Source organism: Cupressus sempervirens, chromosome 4 (assembly GCF_028749045.1).
Source record: "Cupressus sempervirens isolate cs-2001-9-10 chromosome 4, ASM2874904v1, whole genome shotgun sequence".
In the NCBI taxonomy this organism is placed as follows: domain Eukaryota; kingdom Viridiplantae; phylum Streptophyta; class Pinopsida; order Cupressales; family Cupressaceae; genus Cupressus; species Cupressus sempervirens.
This window is the reverse complement of record NC_143121.1, coordinates 464,112,019-464,139,089: the sequence shown is the minus strand read 5'-3', so window position 1 is coordinate 464,139,089 and position 27,071 is coordinate 464,112,019. Positions and strand designations below refer to the sequence as shown.

The 27,071-nt window shown below is 35.9% G+C and overlaps 1 protein-coding gene across 1 annotated transcript in view; it reads right to left on the bottom strand.

Annotated features, from left to right (window-relative positions):
- The window catches only part of LOC149561989 (uncharacterized), a 309,510-nt gene that overhangs the window by 226,685 nt on the left and 55,754 nt on the right, over positions 1 to 27,071 (bottom strand). Inside the window, exon 7 of the mRNA XM_089825523.1 lies at positions 6,074 to 6,145. Coding sequence (XP_089681649.1) covers positions 6,074 to 6,145 — 72 coding nt within the window. The remainder of the gene's footprint in view (positions 1 to 6,073; positions 6,146 to 27,071) is intronic.

The window sequence follows — 27,071 nt, the reverse complement described above, 5'->3', positions numbered from 1 at the left end:
CCAATTCACAATTTTCCAAGGATCTCCATCCTTTACTCTGAAATAATTCTGAAATTATCTCATAATAATGAAATGCTAGCTCCTCAGGTTATATTATTGAATGCAGACACTAATTGGCCATTTTAGGGATTTCACATTATTTAATTAACTATTAAGTTAATTTATTCAAAGTCTTATTACCCCTCAACAACCCCCTTTATAAAATGACATCATCTCCTAGGGACATGGGGTCCTTATATTACTTTAATTATGTATCATAAAGTGACATTATTAATCACTTAATTTTATTTTTATTAAATATAAAAGTCAATACTTGAATAATTAATTTGTATTCAAACCCCATCACCTGTGTAATGTCCCTTGTTTCCCTAGTTATCTTTTGAACTTCCCAGCTGATGAACCTGCAAGTGTGTCAGTATCCCAATATAACTTACATATAAATTTACAACTACAACAAGACATGCTTAATCTAGGGGTCATAATAACTCCTAATTCTCATCTAATTCCTTCTTGAGGAGAGAGTCGGTGGTCAGAAACTTAGTTGGGCTTCTTGGGGCTCTAGTTAAATAGAACAGCTCTTCACTAAGAACCTTCTTCCCACTACATTTCTTCTCTTCAAGTCCTTATGGATAGTCGGTGTTTAGATCTATCCATCCTTCCTAACAAAGATCTTCCTCAATCTAGGCCTCCCGAATATTCATCCTAGATATATCCAGTCCTCCATATGCATATGTCTTAAACTACAATATATACTGACCTTCAGAGATTTGTATCTTTGCCTTAGATATTATAACACCCACTGGGAATGTTCCTATTTTTTCTTATTTTATGATTCCTTTAGATTTTGTTTAATTTGTGCCTATTGTGTCTTATATGTTGAACGTATCTGGATTTTTTCCTTCTAACAGTTTTAATCATCAATGAGGCTCCTTGTCAGTTGTACTATTTTACTCCTGCCCGAGACTTGTTATTCCTGAGTTTCTTGACGATGGCTAAGTGTGCAGAATGTTCCCGGTGGTAACTGCTATTCGTCCCTTCTTGTGTTGTACCAATCTTATCAATCCAATATGCGAGTGTAATCTAAAATGCTTCTTTGTAACCGCCTTCGTGTATCCTTTTTCAGCTTCGGTCAGCTATGTATGTTCTTCCTTCATCATGATTCACTTCCTTGACAACGTATATGTTGTTATCTCTCCTGTGACTGCCTCTCCTTTGGTCGGTGTTCGATCTCGATATCTCCTGCCTTCCCACATTTACTCCTTTTCATTGGATTTATACCCTTTTTGTGATTTCACGTGGAGGGTCACGACCACTATGTGTCTTTTCTATTGTTGTGTCTTTTCTATTGATTACGAATTGCCTTATTTGGCTATTATAATAGTATTAATAATATAACAATCAATTACGATTGTTATTATTATTTTTAATTGCCTTATCTGACTATTATTATTATTCATAATAATAGTCTTAAGAATATTATTATTTTAATTTATTATTATTATTTTGATTTAGAATAATGAATATTAAAGAGTTAATAAAGATTCATAGTATATTTGTTTATTCGATTAATAAATAAACAATAATTGTTATATGTATTGGATCTTCAATGCAATTGTTAACTATGATTCCCGGGGGTTATTACAGTCCCTCCCGCTTGATTTTGCTTGTCCTCAAGCAATTTGATAGTTTCTTCACTCTCCCATGTGGCATCCTCCTTAGGTAAATTCCTCCATTGGACTAAGTACTCTGTGATAGTTTGATTTCTCAACTTCCTTCTTTGGGTCTCTAGAATAACCTCGGGTTCCAAAACAAGTTGGCCTTCGTCATTCAATGGGGGTAATTTTGTACAAGGTTTTACTTGTTTTCCCAATATTTTCTTAAGGCGTGAGACATGGAAAATATTGTGTATTCTACTTCCTTCAGGCAACTCTAGTTCATATGCTACTTCTCCAATCTTCCTTGTTATTTGATATGGTCCATAGAATTGTGATTTGACTTTTTCTGCTCCATTCTTTTTAATCGACATTTGTTTATATGGCTGTAATCTTAGGAAATGTCCTTTCGATGTGTTTCTTGTCGGCATAAATCTTTTGTTGGTTCTAGGCTTGTTGTAAGTTCACCTTAAGTGTTTTTAGAATGACTGTACTTTGTTGAATAAAATTGTGTGCGCTTGGTACTCGACTTTCTTGAGGAATCAGATTTGCAAATGTAGGTGCATCGTAACCATATAAAGCTTTAAAAGGGGGCATTCCAATGGACATGTGATGAGTTGTATTATAGCAAAATTCTCCTAAATGTAGCCATTTGATCCATGCCTTCTGTTGCCCAGTTACATAGATTCTCAAATATCCTTTCAACCACTTATTTATTATCTCGGTTTGACCATCTGTTTGCGGGTGATAACTCGTACTGGGTGTCAAACTTGTTCCTGATAACTTGAATAATTCTTGCCAAAACTGACTGCGAAATTTGCTATCTCTGTCACTGATTATGTTTTGTGGGCGGCTGTGGAGCCTAAAAATCTCTCTAAAAAAAAGTTCAGCTACTTGATGTGCTGATGATTCGGTGGTAACTGGAAAGAAATGTATATATTTGGTGAGCCTATCTACCACCACATAGATACTATTCTTCCCTTGGTAGAAAAGGTGGCCTAACATTCGAGTAGATGATGACTCATTAATATCTGGTTCATTTGAACTTATATCTCTCCCATGGGAAGAGTAATTCTTGAGGCTATTGATAGAGTTTCCCATGTTTTGTAATACATTTAGAAGGGCCTGATTGGATTTATGTAATCTTTCATTTTGACTCATGAGGGTTTGGTTCATTCATTCCATTAAGGTCCTTAATTCGTTGGCCATTTCATTCATAGTCATCCTCTTGGTTCATCTCTCGTAGATTTGCATGAACCATTGTTAATAGTCTTAAGAATATTATTATTTTAATTAATTACTTTTTTTTTAATATATTTAGAATAATGAATATTAAAGAGTTAATAAAGATTCATAGTCTATTTGTTTATTTGATTAATAAATAAACAATTATTGTTATATGTATTGGATCTTCAATGCAATTGTTAACTATGATTCCCAAGGGTTATTACATTATAAACAATAATTGTTATATGTATTGGATCTTCAATGGAATTGTTAACTATGATTCCTAGGGGTTTTTACAACCTGGCCATCCCAAACAAAAAATAGGCAATGCACATATCATCCCAGTTATGTCTAAATATAGTAGGCAAATTAACAATTCACCCCTAAGAATCAGGGATCTTCCCTAGGAACTGCAACCAAAGCCTCCAAAATGATCCCTAATGTCCCTTAATGCATTTCAGTCAACTTCTAATCAATACCTAAAATAAAGGAACCCCTCCTAAGAATAGGATATTTTCTTACACTATCCAAAATGGCTTATAAAGCTCCTTGCTAACCTCCACAACCCCTAATTGAACCCTCTAACCACTCAATTGACTTATGGGCAACCTTGATTATAGGCCAACCTCTTTTGTAGTCTGGAAATGTCTATGGGATGGTACAAACATCAAAATTTAAACAACAAAGATTTGGACATCAAATGCGTCATAGTGTATTAGATTGATAACAAAGTATAATTTATACAAAGCAATTTAACCTTTAGTTGCAAATTACAATCAAGACAAGATAAAAGTCAGTATTCAAACCTTTTAAGAATTGCTAACTTCAGGCATATGCTTGAAGTCACCAACCTTAATATTGCAAGTCTCTAATACTAGAACAAAAGTGTTCTACAAATATTATGATTTCTTAATCTATACCTTCAACCCACTTTGCATGTCACGACCCAACTTTTTGACATAGAAATGTTCATTAACCCACGAAATGGTGATCGACTTCAAGCAACCTGCGTCATACTCCTTCCTAATACTTTGTTATTACAAATTAGAATTTGTGATATCATTCTAAACTTGTCCCATAGTAACCCTTACCAACTATACAGGTTGCATTCTGAGAATGTCAAGCATTATTACCTTGTCATGAGAGACTAATGTATGTGTCATCTATGCTTAGCTACCCTTTTCACCCAACACAATGTCACTGTCACTTTGTTTAGCAATGAATCCACAGCATGCCAATCCCTTCTATAGCTTGGGTGTAAAGTCCCCTTCTAGGTGATAGCAAACTAGTAGGAGGTTCACCTATCACCTGAGTTGTCGTAGACCAATGGGATGGTTAGGGGACTCACTCGGAGCTTTACAGAGGGTTGTAAGGTCTCTATGAATCATTTTCAGCATTTCCATAGCAATTCCTACTTTTAGGGCAGTCTCCTACTTAGGAAGACCTGATAATTGACAGGAGGACCACCCATGGGACCATAGAGTAGAGCAAGGATTTCAGGAGGAGTTTCTAATACTTTAAGCGAGGCTCCTAATTTTTAGGGTAAGTTCCTAAATTTTAGGAGTAACTATGAGTTAGCTTGCAAGGGTTAAGATAGCAGCAATGACCACAACACTTCAAACAAAATCTAGTTCTTGTATTGTTTCATTCTAGTTCCCAACGAGAAGTTACCTAGTTCCTATCAGGAAGTTGCTTGGTTCCCATCAGGAAGTTGTCTGGTTTTCGTCAAGAAGTTGCTTCTAGTTCCCAGTAGGAAGTTGCCTAGTTCCCGTCAAGAAGTTTCTTCTAGTTCCCAACAAGATGGAAAAGATGACATGACGATAGGATGATGTATGGATGGCGAGATGGATGATGGCATACGTATGGTAGGATGGAAGATGGCATACGGATGATAGGTCGGAAGGCATATGGATGTTAGGACGATGTGATGGAGGATGGAAGGACGGTAGGATGGAAGATGGCATATGGATGATAAGATGGCATACGGTAGATGGGATGGAGAATGGTGTACAGAGGGTTGGATGGAAGATGGCATACAAATTATGTAATCTTCTTCCCAACCACAACTTTCTTTACTAGTTCATCAATCACCAACACCTCAAGATGATCAAGAAAATCTTGCTCATGTAATTTCAATAATGACATGCCTCCACTGCATAGCTCAACGTACTGCTCACAAACTTCTGACTTGGGAAAGTCTTTATCATCTATGAGAAATTCCTTTTCAAGCTCCGAGGTAGAACATTTATGCAATCGGCATGATCGCCATGAATGGCCATGAATCGGCTGGAAAATCGAGCAGCCCAATTGGGCAACTTTAAGACATAAAAAAATACAAGTTTTTTAATGAATTTTTTCTAACATCTCTTTCTTATAACTCTAAAAGGCCTTCTAAGTGTTGAGTATGACAAAAAGAGAGGTAAAGTGAGAGATAGACTTGAGCTAGAGCTAGAGCAGATAGACTTGTCTTTTCATTTTGTTTATAGATAGACATATGTTTCATGGATCTTCATCTTACATACATTTATGATTTGATGTCATTGGTTTTACGGATATTCATCTTACATATATTTATGATTTGGCAACATTTATAATTCTATATATCTATGTCATGACTCATTATAATCCTATGATTTCTATTTAATAACCTAGAATTTATATTTTACATATGTGATGGATTTATCATTTATGTTCCTTGTTTATGTATGTTTGATCTTATTCGATGATGTTATAGTGTGTTTAAGTTATATTCAATAAAGGGTGCATGAAATAAGTTTTAAATTGTTAAAATCTCAAAATTTCAAGGGTTTTTTAAATTTGTCAATTCATAGTCACTTTGATTCCGATTCATGGCCGATTCACAATTCGATTTGGCCTTGCCAATTTCGATTCTTGTTACTATGATCTCAATATACTTAAATATCTTAATCATCTCGTTTGCCAAGAAATTTTCAAAAATGATATTTTCTTATATGATATTGTATACCACTAAAAGTGTTGGTTTTGTTAGGCTTACATTCAGCAACAGAAAATAAAACACAACCTACTTTGAAAGAATGGTATGCAAAGAAATAGTTTTCAACGTTAATATAGTATTTGACTGTTTAAAGTTTAAACTATGTAAGACAACTCAAATGGAATCACTGACTTGAATTCAATTTTCATATGAAAAATTATCTAACATGACAGCTCACCATTTCTTTCCCTCTTTTTCCAGCAGCCAATAATCCTTCAAGTTTATCTCTTGCGTCATCTTTTTCAAAAACCTGTCAACATCACAACAGGAACATTGCATCTGATTCATAAAACAAGAAACGTAGAGTTTTTGCAATGAAATTAATAGATTCAGATACCCTGGCCTCCAGGTTCACTTAATTGTATCATGCTTCAAGCTAATTCCAGCATAATTAGGATTAGCCTGTAAAATTAACATGCTTTAGAAAGTCAACCAAAGACACGTAAAACAAATTAAACCAATGGCTTGCACAGGACAAAAAATAATTCTTATGATATGAAGGCATCTCATACAAATATAAATATTATCTAAACTTTCATATAAATCTATAATTTTAAAAACATGTCTGATGGATCAAAATTCATCATAAAATACAATCATGTCAAGAAGATAATTGGAAAACAAATTATTAATACAGATAAGCCGATTAACTACAAAAAAAAAAAAAAAAGGCTTATAGTTCGGGAAAAAATAACAAGATAACATATTCTATCGGACTGGAAGACAATGGTCTAAAGCCTACTAATCTGCATTAAGAACTGTCAATCACTGCTTTCAGGATTTCTCGCTGAGTGCAATATCCCTTTCATAAGTTTACGAATGCTTCCAGCATATTTTTTTGGTTGCTAGCTACAATCAACAATACAAAACTATTTTAATTAATGGTTTAATTATTACAGCTGATGTCAGATTAGAATTCAAGACAAGGAAAATAAACAAAGCACAAAACAAGGAATCAAATGCAATATAAGAAACCTTGCTCTTCTGATTGGACAAAAATGCAGTACACCTTCAAGCTCCACTTGATTTGCTCAATAAGATAATATTTAGCTGTAGTCTGGAGATGTGGATTGCTTGCTATACTAGTCTAATAACAGCATAAGGGTGGAACTAGTTCTCAAAATTCAAGCATTAGTTTATTATAATGATAGTGTGTGGGATGAGGAAACGGCATCCCATTCATAGATTTTTGGGAAGAAAATAGAGAGCTAGGATATAAGGTTGATAGATGTCCAGGATTTGTTGAGAGGAGATACATAGATTGAAAGCTTACCATAATGACAAGTACTACAAGGAGAAGGACTGTAGTTGACAAGTGTCCATAGGTGTATATGTGATCACACGAGTAAGAGGTAAACTGGCTATGTTAGGGCAAGTATAGCTGGGTGGCAATACGTGTAAGGGGCAGGATGGCTATGTTAGAAGTTAGGACATATGTAAGAAATAAGGTGGTTATACATGTGTGAGGCGGTCATGAACACACATGTGAACCAGGTACTACGACAAGGCAGAAGGATGAGCAGATTTCAAGCCTACACGGTTGAATGCTCACACATGCATGAGTAAGTGAATGAGTTGAGGTTCCATGCTCACACAAGTGGTTGAATTAAAAGAGGGTTGAACACTTTTCACAAAATGCTAAGTTTGAGATTTTAGGAATTTTAAAACAAAAGAAATATTTATCAGTCCTAATGAATGTTATTTCCTTAATTATTCAATTAGTCAAGGTGGAAGACATTAGAAAGAAGCTATGGTTATTTGAATATTTAATTTAATTACCCATAGCAAAAGTGGGAGAGTAATTAATTGAATACCAAATCCTTTACTCAATTTTGGGAAATTGGAATAGATGTTAATTAGAAGATAATTTATCCAGCTAATGGAAAAAGGTGAAAAATGACCAATCATAGGAATAATTAAATTAAATTACATTAATTAATTATTGGTAGGAAATAAACATGATATTGTTGTCAGGGGAACGCATGGAACACTAAGCACTCGTTGCACCTAGGTGATGCTTACAAGGGTGAAGCACCAAGACTTCCCAAGACCTCCCCATTCCAGTATTGGTCCAACTCAAGTGCACCTAAGTGTAGAGTTGCCTCCAATGTTAAGCCCACTTATCTTGCTAGGTATTTGCAAAACCTTTACTACAATGGATCATATTTTAGGAAGGTTTGATGCTTCACCACTATGAGCATCACCTAAACACAACGAGTGCCGAGTGTTCTATTCATTCTCATGAGAGACGAGTTTTTGTGAACCACTACTCATGAAACATGCATCAATAAGTTTTACTTTAAAACTACACAATTGAATCATGATAGCAATATCAAATTGACTTATTGTGGAAAATATCTCCGAGATATCAAGAATAAAATGGTTAATTTTGGTGTCTACAATAATATTTATAGTTTTTGGGGTCTCTACAATAATATTTATAGTAACAACAAATTTAATGGCCAACATCTCTTCCATAATACTCTAGGCATTGTCATTTGCATAATTGTGTTTGTGATTGAATAGCTAGTTGACACTCCTAAATTTGTTTTATTGTCTCCTATAGTCCCTTTTATACACATTCTCAAAGTAGCCTCACAAACACCCAAGCCTAGGTATGACCAAGATTTGAACACCTCTAAAAAACTCCATTTTCACATTATTTCCACTTAGAATAAAATAAATAAAGAAACTTAACCTTTCACTTCATTTCCCTATGTAACTTCTTTGTATTGAAAACTGGATATTATATGTATATAGATTAGTTATCAAAACAAAACCTTTACAAATTTTAATATTGAATTTTTGAAGGAACTCCAAATCCCTTAAAATAAAAAGATGCTCAATGGTACCTTATCGATCCCTATTGGTTCCCTACATTTTCTTCTTCACCTACCTGAGATCATATTCCATCATAGGGGTGATCCATCAAGTACAATGAACTGCAACACATTTGTCCACCACTTGGAATATGAAAGATCCCAAAAGGATCCTTTCACTGAACTTCAGTAAATTTTAATTAAAATAATAGATTTTCCTATGCTTTCCTTGTGGTCTTCAAGAATTAGACAGAAGTTGCAAAAAGATTGTTTTTTCTTTTTTGTATTTTCCAAATATAAGTAAAACAATAATTAACAATAGGAAATAATATAATATTCAATCAACGCTACAAATTGTACCAGGCAAGATATGTAATCAGTATGCCAGCAAAGCTGTTTACAAACAAAGAATGATGACACCAATTGCAAGAATGGACCAGCCACGCACCAAAAGGGCAAAGATGGTTGACGTAAGCCAACCAACAAATCACGTGCCAGCTAAAAGGCAGTTGCACAGCTGCTATAGTCATGCTAAGCCAGCAAGAAGATCCAAATGTGCCAAAAAAAACCCTCAACGTGCAATACAGAACCACCCCCAAATGCTGAACTTAACAATCTTTGTCAATTGCTGAAACAATACTGTAGAATGTTGTTGAAACCATCTATAGAGGTTTGTGTGCCAATAGCCAGGCTCTAGGGTTTGCATCCCAATCCTCTACAATCGCTCCTCGGTGCAAAATTGCAAATATCAAGAATGAAGATGTAAAAGATAATGAGAGAATGAGCCAACATCTCCTTTTATCTCCCTCTCAATGTCAATTGAACCCTAAACGGAGAATATGCCTTTCCCTTTATTATAAAATGGCATCTTCTCAATTAAAAGGCCTTTATGTATAGAAAAAACACCCCTTTCCTCAAATAACATAACTCTAGGTGCTCGAAGGTCTTCAGATGATGAAAATAAGTTATAATAATTCAAGACCTTTCCAATGAGCTATAACACATAGGCCTACCTGACCAGATGAAGCCAAAAATCCCCTTATTACTCCAATTAGCTATATAAATAGCTTTATTTTAATTTATTTAAACTCAAACTTAGGAAATATTATAAAAATTTCCTTTTATTCAACTGGAAAGCCAAATTCAACTAGAAAGTCAAACCAACCAAATAATCAGTGAACGGGTCCTATCACCTGCTTGTGACTGATGCCGGGCAATGTAGGCCAACTGGCAGTCCCATCCCTAAAAACTAGGGATGCTCTTAGAAACTAGGGAATATACCCTATCACCCTGAAACTGAAACCGTATATTGGTCTCGAGGAGCCTCAAATCTGATCACTGCCATAACCTCCTAAATTTTAGGAAAATCCCTAAAATCAAGGAACTACTCCAATTGGCTTTCAAACTAACTATAGAACCAATTCTGGTCACTGAGTATCCAGTATGAGTCTCTATCCACCACTGCTAGCCTACGAGACTCCAATAATAGGCCAACTCTCATGACTCTGCTAGTCAGACTAGAGAGGGAACATGACAATCCTCCCCTCTTGGAGATGCTTGCCCACAAGAAATTGCAACACTGGATGCTGCAAAATGGACTCCCTCCCAAGTGGCGTCCTCTATGGGTAGACCTTTCCAACTCACCAAGTACTCTCGAATCACCCTACTCCTCAATCGTCTCTCCCTGACCTCCAGAATCTCCTCAGGGACCAATGTCAATTTGCCCTCTTCATCCAAAAGAGGTAAATCGCATGATGTTGTACTATGTTACCCCAGTGCCTTCTTCAGGCATCTCACGTGGTACACATTATGAACCCTACTATCTGATGGTAACTCGATCTCATAGGCCACCTCTCAATGTCGTCGATAAATATTGTGTAGCCGACGGGTTGATGTCGTCGATAATTGTTATGTAGCCAACAGACCCCTTCGGTAATTGTTATGTAGCCGACAGACCCCTTTGGGAAGGTTCTTCGAGAAGTATATGTACACCATCTGAGATCAGTGTAATCATCGTTGGAAGCACTATGTAATCTCTTTGGCATTTATGCGAATAATAAAAGGAGTACTACTCTTACATGTTCTTGTTTATTGTCTGTATGCATTAATTTATTTACCTCATAGGGTAATATTGTGTAGCCGACATCAAACTCGCCTGAGTACTCTGTAAGGTCCATAAAAACGAGGCTTGAGCTTTTCAACTCCTCCCCGTTTAAGGGTGCTCTATTTGTAAGGTTGTAGACGAAGGAAAATCATGTCACCCACCTCGAATGCTCTCTCCGTCCTGTGCCGATCAGTGTACATCTTCTGTTGATTCTAAGCATGCTGCAAGTTCTCCCTGAGAGATCTCATGATATCTTGGTTCTCCTACAACCAATCTTGTGCCAACAGAACTCTATTGTCATTGAAAGCCAAATCAAAAAAAGCTAATGACTCGTAGCCATTAAGAGCTCTGAAGGGAGTCATGTCGATGGACATGTGGTGCATAGTATTATAACAATATTCGCCCAAATACAGCAAATCACCCATGCCTTCTGCTGCCCTGACACATAGTTGCGCAGATACCCCTCTACTCACTTATTAGCTACCTCAATTTGTCCATCCATCTGTGGATGGTAGCTAGTATTGGGGGTCAACTCTGCGCCTGCTAGCCTGAAAAGTTCCTGCCAAAAGGAACTCATGAACCTATTGTCCCTATCACTCACTATGGTCTTGGGGAAACCATGCAGTCTAAATATCTCTCTGAAAAACAACCTGGCTACCTGTAAAGCTATGAAGTCCGCTGCAATGGGAAAGAAGTGGGCATACTTAGTCAACCTATCCACCACAACATAAATACAGTCCTTCCCCTGAACTCGAGGAAGATTTGTAATGAAGTCCATAGATATCTCTGTCCACTTCTACTCTAGTATAGGTAGGGGCTGCAACAATCCAACCGGAAAAGTATGTTCTGACTTGTTCTGCTGAAAAGTCATGCATTCACAAACATGGCGTAAGACATCATCCTTGAGACACTTTCAAGAGAATCTCTTTCACACCGACCTATAGGTCTTACCATAACTCCAATGTTTTGTTGTACGAATATCATGGTAAGCATGCAAAACGTGCTCCTTCAACTGTGATTCAAGAACAAGGTAGACCCTACCATTATAGTAGATGACATCATCCACTACACTATATCCATCATCCTGTGTCAACCCATCCATGATCTCACAAGCATGCCGATTTTGGGAATACTCAACTAAATGTTAAGCCTTTCAATCTGCTGAAATCTCCCTCAATGGATATAGGGCAGCAAGTGATGGCTTCCTGAAAAGTGCATCAACAATAGTATTATTCTCTCCCTTGATGAACTCTATGTCTACATGAAAGGCCCTACCATCCTGAGGTGTAGGTATTTTGGACTTCACAAAACAACGTGCAACCCAAAGTATGTCATCATGACGAATGATAGTCTCTAGCCTGTGGGAAGTTACCTCCTTAGCACCATCCTCTGAAGCTGCCAACAAGATGTCTTCTTCCTTCTAGAAAGAAACTCCAATTGCATGCAGTGGTGGTCAATAATTCAATACCCTGTAACCACTGCATGCCCAAAACTACATCATAATCCTCCAACGGTAGCATATAAAAATCATTTGTCATATTATAGTCCCCCATCTAGATGCTAAGCTAAGGAGTCCTCCGAGTACAGCTCAAAACGACACCATCTGCAACCTTCACTCCAAAACCAACAAACTCCTCAGACTAGAACCCATGCTTGTCAACTAGCTTCTTGTCAATAAAGTTGTGCATGGCACCTATGTCTACTAAGCTCATAACCTGTTGGCCTCTCAATGTAACTTTCAAACGGAAGGCATGAAATTTGGGATAACTGGAGAGAGAAGCCATAGTCACTTTAGCTTACCCCAAAGGCTCCGAAGTGTCTAGCTCTAACTGTGCGTGTTCCTGCTCAACCTCCTTTGGACCATCCTCAGTATCAGTATCAAGTATCTCCTTATTGCCTATCTTGGATATCACCTCTATCAAATGAACCTTGCCTTTACCAAGGCAACGATGTCTAGGCTCCCATGGCTCCTTACAGGAGAAGCATAGTTTCTTCCTCCTCAGCTCATTCCTCAACTCCTAGTCTATCCTAGATGGTCTAGAAGGTGGTCCCCCTCCATCCTAGGAAGTGTTGGCCTTTTGGGGAGGTCGAGAATCCCTAAAAGGTTTCTTATTTTGCCTAATAAGGAGTAGGAGGGGTGTCTAGTCTAAATGTAACATCAATAGCCTCCTTGAAGGTGGTTGGCCTGAATGCTCGTACCAGTCCCTTCAGCTTGTCCTGCGAACCCTCTATGAACAACATCACACAACGACTATGAGACATGTCGAGAACCATGATTGCAATATGCTGGAACTCATTCACAAAAGACTCCACATTCCCTGTCTACCTACTTTGTGCCAACTCCTAGTAGTAAAGTTCTATGTCTTTATGATCAAACCTAGCAATGAGCCGCTCAGTGAATTCAGCATAGGAGTGAATCATGGCGCGATCCTGGGTGACCAATCCATGGTGCCACCAATCATAGCCAACCCCATCTAAATGCAAAACCGCAAACTATATAGCCTCTCTCTCAGGCATAGGTCTCAATGATAAACAGATATCTAACTTGTGCACCCAATCTCGTGCACTCGTATCACCCATGCCATCATAGGTAGCCAGTGTGATCTTCCTACTGGCTCTACTGAGGTTGTTGTTTTGTAGTGGTCTATAGCCTCTGTCTCCTCTAAACTTGGTGTTATCCCTACACTGTGCACAATACTGTGGAAAAGGAAAAACATCCCTAACCTCAAGGTAGGGCTCTCTACTCAATTGTAGCTGCCATGACCAAATCCTGGAATCCAACCCCAAGTGGCTCCACTTGTGTTAGCTGCTCAACTTACCTAAACTGGGGCAACAATGGTCTATCCGAAGCAGGAATACGTGGACGTTCCTTCCTATGGGAATGAAGGGAGCTCTCTACTGAGACATGGGATTGATGACTGTGTTAGCTTCTTGCAACGAAAACCGACCTACTCCTTCCTTGTCTTTCCTTTCTACCTCCACGCCTATCCAATTCCATCCACTACAGGGTCTCCTGTAATCTGTCCAGTGTCTGGACTATCTTGCATTGCGAAACAATCAAAGTTCTCATGAACTCTCTCTCCTCTGCCTCTATAGGCATGCCATCACTAGCAGCACCCTGTGCCTCACCCATAGCTGGTGTCCCTGCGTCTCTGGTGGCCTCTGCTTGCCACTGGTTTCTCCTGCACTCATAAAACCTATGTATTTCTCCACTAGGATGCATAGAGGATATATAAAAATAGATGCCAAATGCTGAAATGAACTATCAAACCCTTTTCTGTAGCCTATTGTGATAATTTCACTAAAACCCTACAGGTTCGTAGGATTCAAGCTCTAATACTACTGAAAGATCCCAAAAGGATCCTTTCACTGAACTTCTGTAAATTTTAATTAAAATAAAAGATTTTCTGATGCTTTCCTTGTGGTCTTAGAGAATTAGACAGAAGTTGCAAAAAGATTGTTTCTTCTTTTTTGTATTTTCCAGATATAAGTTAAACAATAATTAACAATAGCAGCAAATAATATAATATTGAATCAACCAAAATAGCTACAAATCATACCGTGCAAGATATGTAATCAGTATGCCAGCAAAGGTGTTTACAAACAAACAATGATGACGCTAGCTGCAAGAATGGATCAGCCATGCACCAAAAGGGTAGAGATGGTTGACGTAAGCCAACCAACAAATCACGTGTCAGTTGAAAGGCAATCGTATGGCTGCTATAGTCACACTAAAGCGGCAAGAAGATCCAAACTTTCCAAACAAAACCCTTAACATGCAATGCACAAGCACCCCCTAACGTTGAACTTAATAATCTTTGTCAACTGCTAAACAATATTGTAAAATGCTACTGAAACCATCTATTGAGGTTTGCGTCCTAATAGCCAAGCTCTAGGGTTTGCATCCTAGTCCTCTAGAATCGCTCCTCAAAGCAAAATTGCAAATATCAAAAATGAAGATGTAAAAGATAATGAAAGAATGAGCCAACATCTCCTTTTATCTCCCTCTCAAGCCAATCGAACCCGTAAGGGAGAATATGTCTTTCCCTTTCTTATAAAATGGCATCTTCTCAATTAAAAGGCCTTTACAAATAGAGAAAACACCCCATTCCTCAAATAACATAACTCTAGGTGCCCGAAAGGTCTCTGAATGATGAAAATAAGTTATAATAATTCAAGACCTTTCCAACGAGCTATAACACATAGGCCTGCCTAACTGGATGAAGCCAAAAATCCCCTTATTACTCCAATTAGCTATATAAATAGCTTTATTTTAATTTATTTAAACACAAACTTAAGAAATATTTAAAATATTTTCTTTTATTCAACTAGAAAGCCAAATTCAACTGGAAAGTCAAACCTACCAAATAATCAATGAACGGGTCCTATCACCTGCCTGTGACTGGTGTCAGGCAATGTGGGCCAACTAGCAATCCCATCCCTAAAAACTAGGGATGCTCCTAGAAACTAGAGAATATACCCTATCACCCTGAAACTGAAACCATATACTGGTCTCGAGGAGCCTCAAATCTGATCACCACCACAACTTCCTAAATTTTAGGAAAATCCCTAAAATTAAGGAACTGCCCCAATTGGCTTTCAAACTAACAATAGAACCAATTCTGGTTGTTGAGTATCCAATGAGTCTCTATCCACCACTACTAGCCTATGAGACTCCAATAATAGGCCAACTCTCATGACTCTACTAGTTAGACTAAAGAGGGGACATGACAGAATATTAGGAATGTGCTCTACATACAATGTAATTTAATGGTAGACAATGCTTCTTACCTATAGGCATTAAGCTTATTATAAGGATGTAATAACACAACAATAATAATGTCTAAGAGAAAACTTATAATAAAAGTTACTACCACCGATGTTACTTCTCTGTACAATAATAAATACAAGCATACACATTCAAATATGCATCATCCTATCCTCTCAAATTTTGTTCATTTCTTCCAATATTTAGTATGAAAGTAAGGAGACTTAAGTTGGGTAGGCTGATGAAGTAGTTCAAATCATTAAATTGCAATTGAAGGGAGATGCAGGATCTATTATTATTTAAACATTGAATTCTCATTCAAACATAACTATGAGAGTCATCCCAAAAAGTCATCCGCCATCCTGACTAAGGTACTCATAGTTTCAAGTCAAAGATTTATTCAAAATAATGCAGGTGGGCATATTTCACTAAAGAATCTAGTTGCAAATTTTGTTAATTTTGTGTACCCACCCTAAACCTAACCCTAGCACAATATTTTATACGTTGTTTCCCAATTTTGTCTCAATACACTGGAAAAGTCTTTATAATTTGGTTTACTAAGAAATTTTGAAAAAATGATAGTTGCTTCTATGATAAAATGTTTATTTTGTTAGGCTTACATTTGGTCGCAAAAAATAAAATCCACCCTACTTTGAAAGGATGGTATACAAAGATATAATTTTCAACATTGATATGGTACTGATAATTTATACTATGTAAAACAACTCAAATGGAATTGTTGACTCTTCCTTGGCCCAAGCACCGAACCAAAGATGTCATTAATGAGCAAGATGGTTTTGATCAAAAACGCAAAAGCCCGACATGCCTTAGGTGCTGCTAGACACCACTAAGGAGGGACTTTTCATCAAATACATGGGTGAACCTCAACAATGGTGATTAACTTTGTCCCTTTACAATGTTGGACGAATGTACCACTGTCATGTCCCCATTTTAAGATAGAATTATAATAACAATTATATAATATCAATGAAATAATATTTAGTAATAATAAAATACAATAAATGAATAAATAAAGAAAATTAAATACAAGAGAGAATACTTTAGAAAGTATGTTACCTTTCGGAACGGAATTTAATAATAAATGATAATAAACACAAATGAAATAAGTAAATAAATAATATAATATAAAATAGTATAAACTAACTAAATCTAATGAAAAATCAAAAGATATGTTATAAAGAGATGTGACTCGTTGAAATTAAGATATAAAAGGAGGGTTCATTTTAAAGGACTATAAGATAGGAGTTAAAGAAGGATTAATGGAAGAGGAAAGGAATGAGAAGAAAACAATGAAGTGACTTTTTCAAATGGTTGCAATAATGGAAGCATGTGACTCTTCAAAAGGGTTGGAATTATAAATGGTTATGACTCTTCGAAAATATTGTAATTATGAAGTGTTTTGACTTTTTCAAAGGGATGTGATTATGAAGAATTGTGACTTTTTGAAAGGATTGTGATTATGAAGAGTTGTGACTGTTCATAAGGACATAGATGACAAATTAAACAAAATTTATAATTAATTATTGAATAAGAAAAATGAAGAAGAATTGTGTCAAAAGGGGAAAATAGGAGGTAACAAAAGAGATATAATCACATACCTCTTTGCATATAGAAGCAAAGAAACTCCAAAAGGTGTAAGAGCATCATAAGGTATGCATATAGGGTGTGATGTATATTCAAAGTTTTCTTTATATATGTGTGTGTGTGTGTGTGTGTCTATTTTTTTTGCTTATGTAACTCCATTTGAAATATGTCTACTCAAAATGATATTTAATGGTTTATATATATTTAATAAGGGAAATTCACATAATGATATTTAATGTTATATTTCTTAATTGAATAAAAGAAGTAATAATTTAAAACTCTCATAGTGCTAGTGTAGGAACTACGCTCGTCTCTATATGAATGGCTATATTTCAATGTAGGGTTTGAGGTTGTCTATATGAATGGCTAAGATGAGATAAATGGAACCTCATATTGTTAGTGCAGGAGTTAGTACAACCTCGAATGAATGGCTATCGTGTCAGTGCAAGAGATTAGTACAACCTCATATGAATGAATGTATGAGATTGCAATGTTTGTATGAGAGACTAACATAATCTCCATCTGACCGACACCATAGAGATTGGTATAGTCCCTATAATGTTAGTATGTGAGATTGTTGTAATCTCTATCTGACTAACATGACTTGGACTAGTATAATCCCCATGTGCTAGGATATTTTGATGATGTCAACATATGCATATGTGATTGGCCTTAGATAGAGGATGTCCTAGCCAAGAAGAACCTTAAAGGGTGCACTCTAGAGAAGACGGTGGAATAACAAGGGTTAGGAAACCAGATTTGGAGAGTCTATAACATTGGGGTTAGGATAGAGGGTAGAATACTATAATTAGACTTGTTAATGTTCAATTATAACATTTAATTTGCAAGTAGCACTTGTCCCATGATAACCCTAATGGTTGGGACATGACAATGGTATCAGAACATGATCTTGTCATCCAATAGGGTAAAAGAGGATATACAAAAATTATTCATCTTAAATATTAATGTGGAAAGGCAATAGATATTGCAAGAGGTCCAATCATATCCATGACAACAAATGAGGAACTTGGACTAAAAGACGTACATCTTTCAAATAAATAGAAGAAATTATCTAATTGCTTGAGGACAAGCAATTTGAGGAAGGGCAGACAACCATGTCCACATTTGAAGATAGAATTTTAGTAATAATTAGATAATATAAAATTATTTAATAAATAATGATAATAAACTCATATGAAAATATGAAATAATAATTAAACATATATATAATCTATTATCAATAATATAATATTTAGTAATAATCAAATTATAATAAATGAACAAATTAACAAAATTATATACAAGAGAGAATATTTTAGAAAGTATGTTACCTTTCAAAATAAGATTTATTAATGAATGATGACAAACAAAATAGCAGCAAGGAGCAAAGTGAGTAAAAGAGGTTGGAGGAGTTTGGGAGAGCTTAGTGTGTGATTTTGCAAGGGATTGCAAGATCAAAAGTAAGAAGATTTGATTATGCAAGTGATTCATCAAGATCAAGGTAGGTTTTTTTTTTTTTTTTTTAATTTTAAAAATTTAGATTCTAGAATTTATTTGTAGTATTTATTTCCAACTTTACATTTAATTTTTGAATGTTTCATTCTTGATTCTTGAATCAAGTTGATACTAGATAGTTCTATACTTCTATGATATTATTTTTTTAATTTTATTATTAATATTGTTTTATGACTTTTTTTTTTGTTATTAAAATAGGCTGAAACGTATTTAATTTACTATTTTTTCAATTTCTAAAGTTGTAAGTAGGTTGAAGCTAGTTTATTTTATTTTATTTTTAAATAATTAACTAGGCTGAAATGTATCACGATTCATATTCATTTTCATTTTTGTGAATTGAGTGTTTACTTTATAAATGTCATCCAATCAAAGTGTAGAAGATGTGGAAATCAATGAGGGAAGTGCATCCGAATATGAGCTCGAGGGAAGTGATCATGGGGCTGACCTAAATTGTCAATCTGATTCAAAGCCTCCTTATTTTGCACCGGGGGTGCCTTGTATTGATTGCCCTTCAGAGATTAGGGCAGAGTTTGCTAGGGGTCATTATTATCCAAACTCCCCTCTAAAACAATTTGCTATGAAAATTACACTCCCTATAGTTTGTAGGTGGTGGCATGCGAAATTGGAAGTGTAATATGTGTGGCACAAAATGGTTTGGCAGCATTATGAGAGTTAAAGCACACCTTGTTTTTTGGACTAGTAATGATGTGAGTTCATGCCTATTATTGGCAAATTCAAAGAATGTGAAATACAGAATTGAAGTGAACAAACTATGGGGTGTTCCTAATGATATAACAGTCTTCATGCCTAAATCTTTGGCTGCTAGGCAACAGGTACAAAATATACAATAGTTATAGGGGCAGTGAGATACATCTACACGTATCTTGCATCAAAGAGCAGGGAATATGTCACCCACATCATCCATTCCTTCATCTACACATAGTTTGGCAAGGGATAGCAACAGGAGGAAACGAAAAGCAAGTGTAAGTCCTAGTGGTAGTAACCCCATTGCTCAATTATTTAACATGCACACAAGGGAGCAGTTAGATGATGTCATTGGTGATTTTTTCTTTTCCAATGGCATCCCAATGCGTGTGGTTCGATCTCCCTATTTTGTGAGGATGATATCCATGGTGGCAAAAGAGGGAGGGCAATCATATTTGCCACTAGGTAACCACAAGTTGAGGACCACGGTGTTCGATAAAGCTTATGACAATATTGGGATCTTGATGGAGCAAATGAAGGCATGTTGGGTTGAGTCAAGCCGCAGCATTATCATGGATGGGTGGACAAACATTAGTCATCATCCAAACATCAACATTATGGTCACATGCACTGAGGCCCATACTTTTTTAGGGCAATTAATTGTTCAGGGCATCGTAAAGATGTGGTCCAAGTTGTGACACATGCAGCATGTGCACAAAGCTGCAAGGAAGCTTGCTGAGGTAGCCTATAGGCATATTTTGTCGGCTCCATGTGTGCATGCCACCAACAATGCACTCAAAGACATGGGGAAAATTGGATGGATTAGATAGGTGGTTAATGATGGGAGAGAGGTGCAAATGTTTATTTGCAATCACCATACATCAGATGCACTTTTCAGGGGCTTCGCAGAGAAGCAAATTTTGAAACTAGTTGAGACCAAATATGCCTCATATTACATTCTCTTAGAGAGAATGATTGAGTTGCATGACCCAATGCAACTCTTGGTTATGACACAAGAATGGAATCGTTGGCCTGAGTCCAAAACAAAGCTGGGGGAAGATGGTGAAGGAGATAGTGAAGAGCTATCAATTTTGGAGTGATGCAAAATACACAGTCTCCATCATTACTTCAATGTGCAAGGTTATTAGATATGGAGATGCGGATGCAGGTAAACTTGCAAAGGTTTATGAGTGTGTTGATTCATGCTTGGGCACTCTAGCATTCTATACAGAGCACATTCAGTTATCATTCATCATAGGTGGGAGAAGTTGAACACTCATTTGCACATGACTGCCTATCCATTGAGCCCGAAGTGGTATATGCCTAGGCGTGGTAGAGTCAGACCACTTCGGGATGATGAGGTGGAGGTTGGGTTCTTTTGGTGCATTGACAAAATGTATGATATTGAGATTGCTAGTGAGATTCACACTAAGTGGTCATAATTTGCTAGACTTACAGGGAATCCTTAATTCTTGATTCAATGTTATAAATTCTTTATAATTATAAGTTCTTTATTACTTATAACTTATTTTAATATTATGTTGTAAATCTGTAAATTGTAGGATACTCGGATATTGCCAAGATGGATCTCAAAGCTATGGCACAGAAGAATCCGATTTTGTAGTGCAAATGTCATAGATCACCTCAATCAAAGATCACCTCACTAGCCATCTAATTCATTTCTCAAGCTTGTAGTTTTACCCCTTTATAATCTTAACTTTAAGAGTTTTACTTTAATAATTTATGATTCATTGATTTATCATTTATCATTTGTCACAATTAAATGAACGCTTGTTTGTAAGTTGTAACTTTCAACTTTGTCATCTCAAGTTTTTAGCTCCTTAGCTGCAGAGAGGAACTAGTCTACCTATAGCTTCATCCACCCTATTAAGAGGAACAGACTTACCTCTAAGAGAGCGGAGAATTTTTGTGTTGTACATGGTTTCTTGCGGCTCAAAGATCGCAAGACACATGAATACAAGGAGAGCCCAGCAGCACAATGGGATGTAGAGCCAAAGGATCCAGATCAAATTGATGAGGATGATGATGCAATAGAAGCCGATGTAGAGCTAGTTGGTTTTCCTTTGGAGGATCAGGATTTTACCCATGAGAAGTCTAACAGTTCTAGTGATGAGGACTTTGGTTTATGAGATGATTAGAGAGCTCCCACCCTTACATTCTCATTATTGACATTTTCTAGATTGTACTCACTTTGATATAGCCATGATACATTATTCCATTTCATTGTTTCATGCTACTCTGCTCATTGTAATCATGAGAATCTTGATCTTCATGATATATCATATTTATAATTTAAACAATGAATTTGGAACCTTTCATGAATCATCTATGTCATTTGACAGTCAATGGTTGACTTACATGGCACTATGTATGATTTATAATTTTCATTTATCATTATCATTGCTATGTTTAAGACTTACTATGAGTATGTTACTAAGTTCAATGGTTAATGGTTATGAAGTTTCAAGTTTCAACTTTGAACTTATGGTTCGTGAATCGCATTTTAATTTTCTATATTCAACTATATTTGGTATGTTATGTTAAAGTATCATTTCATAATTGGCATTTCAAGTCATATATGTATACTATGCAACCTCCACCGTCCACCCCCCTCCCTCCTCCCCCCTCCACACCCCTGCCTTTACCTGTCCTCCTCAAAATGAGGCCCTTTTTTTTCCCACACCCAAACTTGTCTCGCTGCACCCTTGAGCCTGTGTAACACTTTAAATAAGTAAACAAATAATATAATATAGAATAATATAAATTAACTAAAGCCTATGAATGGGCTCAATAAGGTTAATCTTACTTTTGTTGTTGGCCCTAAGAAACTTGGAGTTTGGGAAAAGCAAGATAGGCAGTGTGTTGCCCATTGTCCACTACCTATGGTATGTATTGCTGGATAGATGTGGAACCTTATGTCACAAGGCTATGCTGGGACATGTGTGCTGAACTTATTGTTGGGGGGGCCGGGGCAGGGGGGGAGAGATCCATCAATGTTCAAAGGTGCCATGTTTAAGTGAAAAGAGGAGATAAATGCCATGATAGGTATACATAATCTAGATAGCACTAGTAAACTATAGAAAAGAGAAATGCTGATGAAGCGGGGGATATGTTCGCTGTAGAGAGTATGGGGCTATCTATATTGTTTCCAAGAGTAGAGGGTAGAATGGCGGTATGCATGCTTATGCCCTGTTCCTTAATAGACAACACACTGTAAGCTGGATGTGGTACTGCAAAGAGAAATGGAACATCATCGGGAAACATACGCCCCACCCATAGATCATTGTTTCTAATCTTTGTATCTAAAGACATGCCTTCTTAGTGCAAAATCATGGTCTCTAAAGGCATTTACAATGTACATATTTACATGTGAAGTGGTTGAAAGACATGTAATTGCACAACTTAAGTGATCAATTAAGCACATGTCTAATTGATATTTGAAGAAATATTACTTAATTGAATCAAAAATAATATTTACATAATAGAATTAACATATTATGTGCAAATATCATATCAAAAAGTAATATTTGTCTCATATATTTTAAATAAAATATAAAGTTATTCAAAAATAAATCAAACTATATAGTTAATAAAGTCACTTAAGTGAAAAATTAAAAAGCAACTCAACTTTAAAATATAACATAAAGTTCTCTATAGTTTAAATGATAAAGTAACTTAAAAACATAACATGAAGTGATTTTATGTTATATTTTTCAAAAAGTGAATGTCAACATTAAAATATAACATGATTTTTAACATCATACAAGTGCATCTCAAGAATCCATCTTTTGGGCACTAAAATGGTTATTTCTTTTTATTGCCAACTCTGATTAAGCCCTAAGATAGACCGAATCGAAGGGAAAACTGAAAACAATGATTTGAGCAAAACCAAAAGACCAAAAGAAGACAAACACACACTAAAAAACAAGAAAAAGGATGTTGAAGGCTTCAAAAATCAAGCATACTCAACAAATAGAAAATCTAAAAAGACTTGACGAAAGCCTTCGGTAAAAGGATTTATTATATCAATTGGAATCAATTGGTTGATCAATGTTATCCAATTAAATAATGAACTAACTCAAAGAAATGCAAAACTAAGTTGGAAAAGTTTTGTATGGTAACCTACATTTTCTGGTGACAAAATACAAGACAAAAGGAACTACAGAAGTTTATTATGTCTTCATATGCTTTGTTGGGTTATGGAATCGACTATGCTGATGAATATTGCAGTTTTTAACTTCAATCACTTAATCTTCTAATTGGGGCCCTGTATTATTACTGCATCAATTTCTAATATTTTCATTGTTTATTATAAGCTTTATTTGAACTGTCAGGCATTGTCTTTAATCTCTGCATTCAACGTATTAATAGTTTATAATCTGGTATACTATGACAGCATATGTTCGATACTACGTTCTGCTGTAAGTCTCATACAATTGAATATGTTTGCATAATGTATTTCTTCCTCATGCTTTATTAAGCTGTTTTATCAATATGAATGTAGGCCCACATTGACTGGAGTTAGGAATGCTGTTTACTTTAAGACCTCTTCATAATTTGTATCTTATTTTGACATCATAGACAGCTTCGTCAAGTAGTAATTTTCTCAAATGGAGGCCCCTGATTTTTGCAAAAAAATGGGCTCTATCACACCCAATGGTTCAGTCTAAGCAAGTTCAACAAAGATGCATACACAATCAATTCCTTTCATCTAAAAACTTCTAATCAACATGAAATGAAATCTACTCTAAGAAAATGTAGAAACCACGTGGTATTCCAAAGCAACACAAGTAATCCACCATGAAGACCAACAATGAATTTAGCGATTACTTTGATTGCATTAGCACAACAATTTTGGATGAACCCTACTAGTACAACCTCTACTCAACCTGTAACTATCTATATTTTGGTTTGTTTCTGCCAAATTTTGTATTTTTAGAATAATATGATTTTTGGGATTTTTGGAAATAGTTGACAATAACAGATATGCTTGCACTAAACAAATCTAAAAACAATATCGCAAACCACAAGCAAGAAATGCTTTCTTAATTGATTGCAATATATATACAGTACCAAAGAAGATGATTTATTTAATTCTGAAAATAAAGTTGAGGCTATGAAGAGAACCTGGAACTCAATGCCAGCCCTGAAAAACTGATAAAAAGCCTCCCAAAGGCTAAGCAATTTCCTTAATACTGGTAGACATCCAAGCTTGGGGTAAAAAGAGTGCAAAACCCAACACATTTTGGCCTAGGAATCTAAGACCAAAGCAGGAGGATTCTTGTGATAGCTGGCATCATGTACAACCAGCCAAAGATAAATGATTTTTGCAAAAAAAGAAACATCTTAATTCATTGGCTACCGGGCAGCCATGGATGGAGCTCTACATTCGCCCTTTAATTTATCACGCAAACTTCTAAAACTACCTGATTCTTTGTCAATTTGGCACAAAGTGAACCTCTATATGAAGCCCACAAACAAGAAATTATTCAGCTGATATTTGAAATCCTCAAGATTCCAAAACACTGAAGAAATTTCATCCTCTAATGCTAAATATAGCTGAAACCCTAGGTCTCATTCCACAATTCCCAAGAACATCCAATATCAAAGTCAAAAACTCAAAAGACATAATGAGATCGATTTCATAACTTGGCCTTTTATAATTCCTTGATAATGTGAGACTTGTGTGTCTTCACCGATAAGTCTCTTTAATGACTTATAAATTTGCTTTTGATGTTGACTTAGGATAAGACTAGATATGGGTGCCCAAATAAAATGATTATTTGAAAAACTTTAATGAGGTAACTTGGCCTCATTTATTAAATAGCTTTATATTTCCGCTTTTAATAATTAATTATTACAAAAGTGCTCTTTATTAATAATTAAATAGCATCAACTTATGCAAGCCCATTTTGCTAAGCCAACTTGGCCTCATTTATTAAATAACTTTATATTTCCCCTTTTAATAATTAATTATAAATAAAGTACTCTTTATTAATAATCAAATAGCATCAACTTAAGCAATTAAGCCCATTTCACTAAGCCAACTGAAAGATAGGATGACCACTGCATATACCATGTGTCTAGGTGCCCTGCAAAAAATAGTAACTTTGCGAATATGACTTACTATAAATAGTAAGTCCCTGAATATCTGCTCAAGCCAAAGGTGCCATGGCTCAACACTGCAAATATAGCTCTATAATTAGAAATCTTACCTGTGAAATATCCCAATCTGGATATTTACTCAATTTTACCTCAAAAAATGTTCAGAACTAAACAGATGCAGATGTATTACAAAACACAATAAAAACCAACAGAAACTCCAACATATATTAAATCTTTCTTTCTCAAAATCATACTCAGGATTCAAGCATATAAAAATGCATTACAAACCCACAATATAAAACTAGAAAATTCCTCAAACACGATATTGCATTATACAACAGCAATACAATAACCAGCATTCAGAATCCAATCTTAAACACAAAATTGACAGTCAAATTGGAACACTCAGAGAAGAACCTGTAAGTGCATACGAGACACCTAAAGTGACATATCAATGGACAATGGGTTTCCGTCCACTCTCTATCGACACGAGGGGCTACGTCCTCACATTAGCTGAAAGTTGAAGCTTTCTGAATACTCTCACAAGAGAGAAACTGAAATCTAAATAATAAACCCAACATGCCAAATGAAGGAGTCTCTTCTCCTTTTATTCTCACAGCTATGACTCTTCAACTTCCCTCTTGGTTTTTTGTCTTATCTCTCCTTGTCATCTTTAACCCACTTTGAATATCAAATTGACCTTTTATAATAAGAGTCCATGCTTTCATGGTCAATTTTAATATCATATAAATGTGTCCTTTAATATTTCTAATGTCCCAAAAAGGGGGCATTACAAATCTCCCCTCCTTAAAATTGCTTGTCCTCAAGCAATTGGTATCAAGATCCCATACAAATTTGCCAGTAGACCTGTGGCCCAATCTGAAAGAAAATCCGGACACACTGTGAAACAAGGTGTCACTCTGCAACCCATCCATCAACCAGATCCCTGGATCCCATATAAAACTATGAAATATCACTGCACCTATAGACTGGACAACTCTAATTATCATTGCATCCAGCCTCAAACCGAATAGAGCTACAAAAAAGTTCTCAACAAGCCATAGATATATACGATCAACACCTGGATCCCAAACCCTGTTGTCATAACCAACTGATACAATAAGGTGGAAATGTATCAATGAACTATGAATAACCCAATAGATGGTGACAACCCATCCTAAATAGATGATGTACGAAACAACTCGTTAAAAAATTGAAACTAACACCCTGGGCACATCAAATACCATACTGTCATCATCAATTTGGAGAACCTCCGAGTACATAGGTACTATGAATAAGAATGAAGCTGAAAACCGTTCCTTGATATTGAAACATAATTCTCATCAATACTACACCAAAATCTATCCAAAGGTTGATGTATGTAATCTAACCAACTCCTATATGGTGTGAAATCGAGAACCCTATTTGGACCAATCCAATGACGAATAACCGCAATTAATTCACCACTCATCCTATGACCAAGATTCACTATTAGGAGCTATACACGGATCCAATATCCTAAAATCAAAATCAT